This window comes from Poecilia reticulata, chromosome 3 (assembly GCF_904066995.2).
Source record: "Poecilia reticulata chromosome 3, P_reticulata-male-v2, whole genome shotgun sequence".
Lineage (NCBI taxonomy): Eukaryota > Metazoa > Chordata > Actinopteri > Cyprinodontiformes > Poeciliidae > Poecilia > Poecilia reticulata.
Genome location: NC_088832.1, coordinates 25,406,923 through 25,419,677, shown reverse-complemented (window position 1 = coordinate 25,419,677; position 12,755 = coordinate 25,406,923). Strand labels below are relative to the sequence as shown.

At 37.1% G+C, this 12,755-nt stretch overlaps 1 protein-coding gene across 1 annotated transcript in view; it reads left to right on the top strand.

Annotated features, from left to right (window-relative positions):
- The window catches only part of nfatc3a (nuclear factor of activated T cells 3a), a 58,876-nt gene that overhangs the window by 26,995 nt on the left and 19,126 nt on the right, over nt 1–12,755 (top strand). The window contains 3 exon segments of the mRNA XM_008405477.3: nt 8,807–9,006; nt 9,503–9,675; nt 10,315–10,455. Coding sequence (XP_008403699.2) covers nt 8,807–9,006; nt 9,503–9,675; nt 10,315–10,455 — 514 coding nt within the window.

The following is a 12,755-nucleotide window of genomic DNA, read 5'->3' as shown; positions in this document are numbered from 1 at the left end:
GAGCACCATGTTTAACAAACTTATTTTTTAACTGTTTAGAGATTTATATATTTTTTTGCCTTTATATTAAATATTTATTTAATTCTTTATTCAGGTATAAGAAACATCTGCACATTTTCTGTGTAGTTCTGGCTTTTTAGATATTTAGGCATTGATCATGTCTAAAAGAGCTTCTAATTTGAGAATGAAAAACGGATTTTATATTAAGTTAATTAGTAGTAACTCAGCACACCATTATTAATATTACCTGGTATTTTAGAATAATTAAGACTGTTATTTAATGTAGAAAAAGCAAGGAAAGTAATCGAAGGTGAATTACAAATAAAATATGAATAAGAAAATATACAAGCCTTTTTGTGGGAAGTTATGCAGAAACCATTTGGTAAGAGTCAAACTACCTGGAACATTTAAGAAATTTTAGTATATCATACTCTCCAACTGTACTGCTGAAAATTAATGAGCTGCTCCCTGAAGGCAGAATATTATAGCTAAGTGTGATTGCAACCTTTCTGCTGCAAAACTGTAATTTCCACACTGGATATTTAAAAATGGTACATACAGCAAGAATTTTTACAGTTGCCAAAGATAAATTTTTTGTCATGTTAAAATAATAGTAAAATGGTATCCAAAAATATTTAGATCTTAATTGCATTTTGTCTTTCTTTGGTAGTTTGCACATAGTTTGCCTGACAATTATAGCAAACATCGCTTACAATATGTCGTTTTGATTTTAAATGTTTAGATTTGAAAAATAGACTCCACAGTCACTTCTCAATGCGAAACCTCTTCTTCTCCTTGAGTCTTGACTTCCAGTGACGTGACGTCACCAAATGACGTCATTGCTGCCATCTGGACCTGGAGATGACTTCCATTTTTTGACCAGACCGTTGCCCATATCAGTACACTACTGAACTGCTTTGTCTACAGAAACCTAATGTAGTCTGTTTAGGTTGCAGAGCAAAAGTATTCAATCAGTTTTAGGATTCTTGTATTGACTCATCCAGGTATTTAAAACTATACTTTATGACCTGTTTCTATGCAATACAAGGCAGTTTAATGCAGCATGGATGTAGCGAGAAGAAGATTTAGTGACATAGTTATTGTGTAGATGTTCATCAATGTTTCCAATGCCATCACAGGTTTGTTAAATTATATGTTGAAAATATGCTAGATGTATTATTCCAAGTTGAAATTGTGTAGCCAGTTAAATTAGTTTTCTTGCCCCATCCATCCACTCATCCATACATTCGATTTATATTTTTTAGTGGAAAAGTGTTTTTTATTTCTATTATCTAGTTGCTAACAAATATGTTTTTGGTTAAGGTCAATAAATATTCAGCAATGTTGATCTATAAGAGATGTTTAGTGGTGGTATTAGGTTTGTAATCCTAGTGTTGTAGCAGCACTACATGAAACACAAACACAAATTTGGCGCTCTCATTTGGATAACAAAACATGGCATTACAGTGAGTCAGGAGTTTGATATCAACTGTGTCGTTTTGTGAGTACAGATCCTTGTTGCTGACCAGCTTTTGATTACTAATCTTAATGGGATCCAATATCTTAAGATTATTGTTTTGTTAGGAGTGTCTGATATAACAACATAAGATTATGAAAGATTAAAGTATGCTTAGGAGTTGCCATAAGCAGAGATCATACATAAACATAAAACGTGTACTCTTTTGTGATGCCTAATAATTATGTTTTTATTGCATGTTTTCTCTTAGGCGTCTGGAGTAGTTTGTCTCTGCATAGTGAAATGGTGTTAGAATGGTGATCAAGATTTTCCCATCTTTGTTTTTCTTAATGACAGTAAATTTGTAATTGCTTTGACAACAGTTATTTACACTGCTGGGTATTATACGGGACTCTGTTCATACACATTATAAATTATTTGATAACTGACCTTTTTACCTGGTTAGGAATAAAGATGTGTTTCTTCCTCCCATTTGTATTTTTGCCATCTTCCAAAGGGTAAAGCTCAACAAGGTAAACACATTTGTTGAAATATACCTTTAATTTAGTTTAACTTCTGGCTGCCATAAGAAAAAATAGCCGTTTGATAAATTAAGAAAATTATCAAATGTGTGGAAGGAAATGGTTTTATAAAATAGTACTTGCATATGTGTTTCAATTAATTTTTTGTCTAAAAATACTCCTGTATTGCTGGTTAATTTTATCCTAAACCTTGTAATATGACTGTAAACTGAAATTTGGCTGCATGTGTGCGTAGCTGTTTTAGCCATTCCTCTGGGGCTAGCTGCAGACCTTAATCGGTACACCTGTTGCTAGGAGACATATAAGTCCAAAGCCTCTCTGGCTGAAGGCTGAGGTATCCTTGGGCATATTTAAAGAGCTTATTTGTGTGCTGCGGCACCCACACAAATATAAGGAGCCCCTCTGGTATTACCAATTTGGCTAGAGACGGGGACAGGCCGATGCGGCAGAAACAAGCTGACAGACAATGAATATGCTGTTGCACTCACACATGCAACACACGGCATGGCAGCAAATCTAAAGTACACAAATGTAATGGAAATCTGTGAATTATGGAAAGGTAACAGAAAGAAAACATGTATATTGGCAGTATTATCATGACTGATGAAACTAATTGAAGTTATGGTGTCAGGTGACAAGGATTTGAAATGTAAAACAGCATTTCTGCAACCCAGCCTCATTTCCACCAGCTTATATGTATTAAATGATTTTGATCCCACAACTTGAGTGACCCCTTTAAAGCTTGTTTGTCATTCAGCCTCTCATTATCAGCATATCTGGTCTTATTTCTTCAGATGTATATTTTTTCTTCCTGGCAGCCCACTCATTTTTCTGTACCTTAACAGATGTTTCCATCTACTTGCATTAGCCTGACTAATTACCAGCTAATATCAACTTGTTATACTGGCGTTATTTCGTAAAGAGGAGCCTACATAATAAAAAAAAATTAAACCATAAACAACATTTTAGATTAGTCTTATAACTGTAATAATCAACATTTTTAAATACTTCAGCAGGAATAGACATTGTAGTTTGGTGTGCCAGCACCGGTAATTAATTGATCTAGTATGATTTTTGTCTCTTGTAGAGCAATCACTACATTTACCTTGGCATGAGGCGGTTTGTGATCACAATGGTGAAATAACATTGGGTTAATTACCACAATTTCGTAGTATCGTGGTATGTACATGCAAAATCTGTCTGGTTTTATTTGAAACATTATTCTTCTTTCTGCTAAAAAATAATAACAAATTAAGCATTTCAGATATAATATTATTGAGTACATATTTTTATTATGCTGGTTTCGATGCATAATCTGGTAATTTGTTTATTTTTCGGGGAGCCAGTCTGGCACTTTACACCATTGTGTTCTTTTAGTTTTATCACAATATCTACCTTTCAGGACCACTTTTTAACAGTTTATTGTAAACAGAGAAAACAATTCACTCAAAACATTTAGGAATTTCCTTTGATCATGTCCACTGCGAAACCCTTTTTATGTTTTGAATCGCAAGGGGATATATTGTGTTTTGTTTATTGTTGAGAGAGTTTCTACTTTTTGGGGCCCACAACTACATTCAGCCTGATTATTTTGTCTGACTTTGCAAAAACTTTGAACACACTTGAGTTAAATCATTCTACACTTTGTTTTAGCTGCTATGGTAAATACTGTAATCTTGTGAAATCGTGTTGTTTTTACAAGGTCATCAAAGCATAAAAATTTCACACAAGCCTGTGCCTAGCACATATTCATGCAGTTTACACTTTATGGACTGGCTGGGACTACTGTTGCCTTGCCCCGGGGTTGTATTTGATGTAAACATACGAGAGGTTAGCTACTTACTTTTTGTAATTTAGTACCCAGCACAAAAAAAAAAAAAAGAAAAGTTGCCGAGAAGGGGAGAAGGAGAAAGAGAAGTGTGCTTAAGAGTGAGTGAAAGTGAGGGAGGACAAAATGGGAATAAAAGGAATTGAGCCTGGAAGTAGAACAGGGCCATATACAGGCCTCATGCTGTATACAGTAAACGTGTCTGCTGCGTGTGTCGGTTTGTGCATGCGCATGAGCGTGCACATGTATTGACCTTGTTTAAACAAACAGTCAACCAGCCCCCTGGCTCTCACTGCCCTCCCTGGTGTGCTGGGCAAACAGCAGGGCTGTGTGACTCTTTCTCTTTCTCTGTGTGTGTGTGTGTGTGTGTGTGTGTGTGTGTGTGCGCCAATAGATCCCATGGTGCCTCAGTGCCACACCAGGGAAACCACTGGCAGATAAAATGGGACCTCGCGTGACCTTGACCGCTGTTTCGCCTGTTTTTATTTCTGTGGTGCCACACACTAACCAGACAACTACACACACCCTCCCTGTCTTCCAAACATTGCAGACCGTTCCATAAAACACAGTTTGTGTGTTTAAATCCACATTTTTAATTTTTACATCCACTTTCCTAAACAAGCGTCAGGACTGCAGTTTACACCAGCATGGGTCTATGTAGCTGCTCACGCAAACGGACACACACCGCTGCATACACACGGGGAGTCTCGCCATGGCAACAGCGGAGCAACACAGGGAAACAACTTAGTAGAGTCAGGCGGTCGCTGTGAGAAAGTGTCATGTTACGGCAGAGGGCTGAGGCTGAGGAAGGTGAGAGGGTAGGACAGGGACAGAGAGGAGAGAGTGACACAAGGAAGAGTACCAATGATGAAAACAGACTGGGGGAACGACACTGTGAAGGAGATGAACACAGATAATGAAAGACAAAATAGCTGTTGATCTGAAAATTGTTCAGTGAACAGGTGGTGTTTTACCCTTAATCTTCACCCCAATGGCTGTACGCTGTTGTAAGTCAAAACAGTACTGGAGAAATTAGAAGTAATTTTAATTTTCAATGTTGGTCTTTTTAATCAAAAGTCAAAATTCTGTTAACTCTGTGTATGAATGTATGCAATGTTGGGACATGTTTTTCAACCTCAGCTTGCTCTCTTTATTACTGCCTCAGTGGAACAGATGAAGGCCAAAAATAAGTGGGGTCTTTATTTAGTAGAAGGTGAGTCTGTAACCGTATCCTGCCGTTTTATTTTAAGGGAAAGGGTTTTATCCTAAACTCGATCCACAATCAAATGCTGGAAGTCAGAAGTTAGTTACGTGCCTCAGCGAACTTGGGCCTCGGGGTCTTGTGACTGCCATTAATGTCACTGTGGTTTAATATAACAACTGATTTCTATCAGGCCTGGTTTACTCTGAGCTTTCAAATTGAGAGGAGGGAAGAAGTTTATAAGTGCAGCAACCACCCTCCTGAGGTGTTTTACACTCATCCCTACATTTAGTATGTGGTGGAGGTGTGGTTTAGGAATGTGGTATAACTCAAGAATGTGTATTTTGTGCATTCATGTAGAAAAGCTTTCATTAACTTGATAATTCTGGAGCTCAATACATTCTGTATATGGGGTACCCACTTTACAGACACACCAGAATAATAACTTTCTAAAGCATGAATATACCATGAGATCTTGTCTGCTTCCATAAACAATTTTTTTGACACTTTAGGATAGCAAAACAAAGGTATTTCAGAAATGCTTAATAGTAATAATATTTTATAATAATCATTTAGACTGCTTGATCCTTTGTTGTTGAATGCACTGTACTTTATAGGGAAATATAGTTACCAGACGGTACAACGCTTCTTAAAACGCATCCTAAAAACTTTGCATTAAGAACAAAAATGATCATAATTGTTGCATCTCTAATTACAAGTTCTGACTTAATGGAAACTGATTCTATGCAATACCAAATACCAGCTCTTCTGCTTTGAAGCATTTGCCATAAAACATGTTTGGTATGTAGAATCAAACTGAGCTAGCAAACAATACAAAGCAAAAACACACTTCAGAACATGCAATGCAATAAACTGTTGTTTATATCCCTGTAACAGTTTTGTTTTTACATCTGTCTGTCCTCTTCTACAGATCCTAGCTTTCTTTTAATCCTGTCTGGAACAGATATGGCATTGTGAATAAACTTGTCTTCATTTAAAGCCATCCATATACACACCAACACACAATGCGTAGTACAGACATGCATACATTCAAACACTAGTCAGGACTTCATGTTCTCACTCCAACAATATGCAGACGTGATTATAAAACAGGAATCAACAACTCAAAGGGCTGTTGATTCTTGCAACTTATTTCTTTGAATCCAGATGTTTAATTTTGATGACCTGTGTGTTTCAAATCAGGTTGGTATGTTGATTTTAGGATTTATTACTTTGTCTGACATGGAAACACACCCTAAATTAAGGAGATCTGCTACTCTGCCTAGTCATTCACGCCGATTGATCACTATGCTATTTTAAAACTCATTCAGAGTATGTTATAAAGGAGTGGCAGCGTTCCTGAATGTGCCAAAGTTTTGCTTCAACAGGTTCAGTTAAGATTCCATTGTAAAATGATAGTTTATATGTTTCATGTAATAATTTGTGCAGTTTAGCATTTTTACTATGATTTATTCCACTCAGTTTATTTACGTACTTCTCTGTAATAAAAATATTTGTAGGTTAATCCATTTTTAAGTATGCCCTAAACATATTTGTTTTTTATGGTAGAACATATGCACCCACATGCTTAAACATGTACTTTTTTCTTTTTTTTTTTTTTAGGTCGTCAAGCTGTTTTAGAAACTTCAGAAAAATGCAGCAAATAAGAAACGCGGGCTACTAAATGTTGAAATTATGGTTGTGGTTTGGAACGCCAAACAACTTATTTCTAGCTCATCACCTTTCTGTTTTTTCATGCATCGATCATTTTCCACCTAACACAGACTCCAGGGTGTGTGACGCAAACTGGCCAGGGTAAAGTGCCAGCAGCCAGCTGTGGTGGGATTGAAGCTTGGCAGTTAAAAGTGGTGAAATGGCAATGAAGGGCATTCTTCCTCTTCTCTGTTAGTGTCTATAAGGTACCCTGCATCTGACTGGGGGTGTGGTCACTTCAGAGCAGTCCGGTGTGAGCGTGAATGTGGGGGGATGCCATCCTGCCGTCACAGAGTCTTCCAAGTACAACATTACTACAGTGGTGGGATTGTGTGGCGTGCGTGTTTGTTCTGTCCTTCTGTAGAAGAAAAGTCCTGTTCTTCTTTCCATTTTCCTTTAGTTTTTTTTTTTTTTTTTTTTTTACCCAACATGCAACAACTTTGCTCCATAAAAGATTTTCTTCTCTGGAAAGCGGCTAAAGTGGCAGCATTCGGGGACAACTTGAGAGAGGAAAACTGCTGCTTGGTGCTCATTTTCCAACCATGTTGGCTCAAGTGAACCATTGGAAATGTTGATGACATTCTCACTGGCATCTTTGGTACCATACAAAGAAAAAAACTAATCTTTAAGTCAGACCTCACAGAGTGAATTGAGGACTTTTTTCTCTATTAGACGACTTGATGAAGTACAACTTATTTTATGTTAAAGAGATTCCCTTTCTCATTAAAAAATTCAGACATCCATTCATTTTAAGGAGTCTTCTGCTCATCTGAGACTGGGTTGTGAGGGTAACGGATATCCCAAGGTGTTCCCTAGTCGGATGGGACACACAGTCCCTCCAGTGAATCGTGCGCCTTTCCCAGGGTCTTCTCTGTGTGGAAATAGAAATTCCTTCATGTTAGAAATGTTATAGCTCGAAAGTATCATGCTGTCACGATGCTACTATTGCAAAATACCACATCAAGTATTATAGTTTTTGATTCCCTAAAGCCATGTTTCTTGTTTCGTATCGAAATACGACACAAGAACCTCAAGTAATACTTTGACCACCTCTAGTAGGAATTATTGATTTTGATAACTGATGGGAGCAGATTAGCTGTAAGGTAGAGCTAATAAACCAGACAGAACAGAAAGTCAAGCATTTAATCTTTGCTTCAAACACATAATGTTGTCCTCCTTCCATGGGATTGCCACAGCACAGTGGCCTCCCTCCAATTCACAGCTGCGTGCAGCTGCACACAAACTTGGCAAAGTTTTTTTTTTTTTTTTTTTTTTTACTGCGAACTGGATCTTTAGCCAACTTGTTCTACCACCATAGCCACTGCCACCCACGCCTCAAACACAATACTCAAAAGGAAAGGGAAGTAGAGTACAGACTGAGCAACTCGTGCTGCTTTTTGTGTAGTTGTGAAGTCGACGTAGGAACATCATCCTCAAACTATCCTGGTTTTACGACTTTATGTGCAAGTCGGAAAACCAGTGTGATTTGCTTTCTATTGTTCTACTAAGTGACCAGACTGATTACTATTAACAATACAAAGTGATAACAATGTAACTCTAAATTGTACTAATTTAGCACAGATGGACCATAAATATTTGTTTATGTAAAAATATTTTCAACAAAATACTAACTACCAGATATGCACTCAAATTGTTCGTTGTGGCGACTACTCCTATGTTTTAAATACACAACAGACATATTGTATTTTGAGTTTGGGGTTGTTGACTAACCTCATTACTTCCCTTGTGGAATTCAAACTTCAGGGTTCCTTGCTTTTTAGTTTTACAACTTAAAAAATTTACTTCAAATTGAGTTAAATGAATATCATGACATATTTCTTTTTAGAAGCTTATTGTAGTTTTAAAACACATCGACAGTGCGGTGATGCCTTAGAAATACAGTATGTTACTTAGGAAGGTGGTTCTTTCTATAAAAGGTTTGTGAACTTCTGTCCTAAAGTAGAGATGTACAAGATGCGTGTATTCTTTCACACCTTTCGTCACCTCAAGCCCAAGGACTCACGTCTGTGTATTTTCTTTCTCTACCTCTCTCTGGTGTTTTTTAGCTCACTGGCTACAATGACAAGCCTGTGAATCTGCAGATGTTCATAGGAACTGCAGACGACCGCTACTTGAGGCCACACGCCTTTTACCAGGTGCACCGGATCACCGGGAAGACTGTAGCAACAGCCAGCCAAGAAATCCTGCTTTCCAGCACCAAAGTTCTTGAAATCCCTCTGCTTCTTGAAAACAGCATGTCAGCCAGGTACATGTCGGATGTAAAAGTTGCATTATAATCTGCTTTCCTCCTCCATGGAGGAAGGGCTAACCGAGGAAAAATAAACACCCTTTTGGTTATAAATGTATGCAATGTCTTCCAAAATATATTTTATAGATTTTCTTACATTACACTAACGTAAGGGTTGGTTACGCACGAAAATTTACAGGATTTCCTGTGGAGCATAGAAATAATTTTTATTTATATAACTATGACCTTTTACAGCTAAATAATTAGGTTTTTTGTAGGATCTGGTTCCATTTACAGTGTGATTCATAGCATTTTTCATGGTATAGGATTTCTTATTTATAACTGTAATAAATTACCCTCGCAGGCAGTTTTAGTTGCCAATCTCCTACTGGGTTTGCGGGCTATTTTATCACCCAAAGGCTTTTACAAGTATTAACTAAATATGCCTGAGATGCTTAACATCCTGATGGTGCTGTGCAGGGCCAACTGTTTTCCCCCCCTCCTTTCCTTGCAGTATTGACTGTGCTGGCATACTGAAGCTGCGGAACTCTGACATCGAGCTGCGGAAGGGGGAGACGGATATAGGACGAAAGAACACACGGGTCCGCGTGGTTTTCCGAGTGCACATCCCTCAACCCAATGGGAAGGTGTTGTCCCTGCAAGCTGCCTCTATTCCTGTGGAGTGCTGTGAGTGTCCACTTTCTGTTGTATTCAAACACACAATATTTATTTAGAAATTGTCTTGATTAGAATGTCTAATATGAGACATTTTCTCTGATGGAGACTTAAATGTCATGTTCATTCAATCCATGTTTAATTAAGAGTCTAAAGTTAAAACAAAGCAGATATTTACTGGCACCATAAAAAAAACAACCTCTTTTTTCCCACTGATTGTCAGACTAAAGGTTTCTTGTTTTAGGTCAGCAAGGATTCCTCAAACCATTTATATTTGCTAAATGCCAGATTGAAACATTGTTTTGCCTTCTTCACATTCAGAAATGTACAGAACGCTTAAAACAATAATGTCTGATCTTAGTCATACAGTTTAAAAAGCACATTTTACTAAATGTTGAGGTAATGTATGTAATCTTTAAAATATTCTGTTTTTCACTGATCTGGCATTTGGCAAATAAAAATAACTGTAGTAGTCCTTTCTGCCCTAGACTAAAACAGAAAACACTGAGTCTTATTTGATATCAGACTGTGGAAAAAGACTGTTATTTTGTCATTTTTAACACGGTGTATGTAAAAATCTGTTTGCACCGACATAGACATTATAATGCGAAATTTCATCAGCTATTGTTCAACTTTCTGGATCTCTCCCAGCCCAGCGTTCAGCTCAGGAGCTGCCGCAGGTTGAGAAGTCCAGCCTCACCAGCTGTCTGGTCAGTGGGGGTGAAGAAATGGTGATCACTGGTTCCAACTTCTTCCCAGAGTCCAAGGTTATCTTCCTGGAGAAAGGCCCTGGTAAGAAGAGCCTGTGCAATATCTTTGTATACAGTGTAGTTCCAAGATGGATATTGTTAGGCAATATTAGGTGTGTAAATGCCTTAAATAAAATATACATTAGATAATGTTTGGTGTTTTAAGACTGAAAAGTATGAATGGAAGTGTTACCCCTGACTTGTTTTTAGCTCTTCATGTCTTGACAGTTCGTGACTTGCTTAACAGATTAATAAAATCGTGTCTTTGATGTCACATTTTAATTTAAATATTGCAGTGGTCTGTAATAATCAGTGTGCCTGGGGCTCTTCCGTGTGGAGTTCCCATGTTTTCCCTAAGCCTGCATGGGATTTTTTGTGGATGCTTGTGTTTCCTTAAGCAGTCAAGACATTTGAGGAAACAGAAAACAAGATGTACCAGATCAGATATTATTTATTACCTATTACAGTTAGTTAGTTAATTGACTGTTGTTGTGTTTATCTGGTGGTTGTTAGATTAGCTAGAACAAAAATGCAAAGGAGGGTTCATTAATTCCAATGCCTTAAATGCCTTAAAAAGTGATTAAAATGTGGTCAGTATCCTTGGTTTATAGAAGAAATGTTTAAAGAAATATTTATAAATGTATTTCAACTCTCTATTTTAAATATTAGTGGCTTTTATGCAGCACCTGTATGGATACTTTAGTCATTTGTTATCCTTAAAAGCTGATTTTATCTGTTAGCAAATACCCTAAGCTGAAGATTAGCTTAAATTCCTTGTGGTATTTAAAGTTATTTTCTTTACCCATTCTTTTCTTCTTTAAAAAAGGACGTGGAAGAGTTGGGTGGAAATTTTAAATGGATGACATTTGCTTAACCAGTCCCTACCTGCCCAAGGTACTTTTGTGATATAGAGCAGCAGATTCAAGTTTGCACATGGAAACAAGCTGAGTGGTGTTGCCTTTGTGAGCGAGTGCTGTACTTTAAAATCGTATATTTAAAAGATCTGCCCCGAGGAATGTGTTCAGGCCCTTTTCAGAAGGAGCAAGTGAAGCATGGCAGGCTAGAGTAGTTAGTGGAGACCTCTGAGAGGCGCTTCTCGGTTTGGCAGTAACTTGGGCCCCATATTGCATGAACTCATTGGACTGTGAAAGAGACAGAAAAATGTGAAAGTGGATGGAAATGTGATGTTGATTAGCACTGTGCAAATGGTTGCGCTCATTACCTTCTCTGCAGAAAGACACTGATTACCTTTGGTAAGAAGAAAAGAAAGCAAAACTGACAGACTTTTTTTCTCTACCAGGTTTCATAATGCACTGAAACCACATTAACAAAAAAAATCCAGTGATGATGGAGTGACATTAATTACTTCATCTTAAATGCAACACATAAACCCTCAAGTTAGATTCTCTTAAAGCAAATAGCCAGAGGGTTTTTTTTTTGTCAACAATTGTACGTCTACAGTGAAAAACAACTGGACACAGTATAGGATTTTGTAATGCATTTCACAAAATTACAAAGTTTTTAAAACAATCACACAAATAAAACCCCACATAGTGACCATCCCGGTCACAATCGGTCATAAGAACTCATAATAAATGGCAAAAATAATTGTTGACAATAAAGATCAATGAGTTTCTGTGTGATCTGTTGGCTTGTAAAGAATTGCTTATGCTGGATTTGCAGGCTTTGACTGATTCTGAATCTGTTTCATCTATTCTGATTAACTTTTTCTCTTGATGAACAATGCAAATCGAGGGCAATAAAGCAAATATCACACAATAAAGAATGTTTTGTTTGCAAGTTATTCAGTCATTTGCATATTTTTGAGCCAGAATGCGAATCTGGCTATCCACCAGCAATGATGGATGCTCACATAAATGTCAAGTCTGAGGCAAACTGTGACAAGGACAATGACGCAAGTATTGGATGCTATATTTACTAGGCAGATTCACTACATTCAGATTGTCTAAAGGTCATATAGCAATAGATCTTTATTGTATAGGTGAGTGAATCTGAAGTAAAACCTGCTTTAACCATTTACTAGTCATAGCAGGCTTTTCAATCTTAACCCTTTAGTTTTTTTGTTTTGTTTTTTGGGGGGGATTAGAAAGAAGATAATTTAGTTTTAGGTTTTTCAAAGAAGTAATCAGACAGTGAAAAATAATAAATCACAAGGTAAAGGAAGATATGTGGAATTAGTATGAGGATTTACTGCTTGAGGGCCCAAATATAAATTGACCCAACACTCATCCTCCTTTCTGGGATGGATGTACATTACTTAAAATGTTAATCTTGGAAAAATAGATTACCATGTGAGTTACTTGACTTTGTAAAACTCTGAAA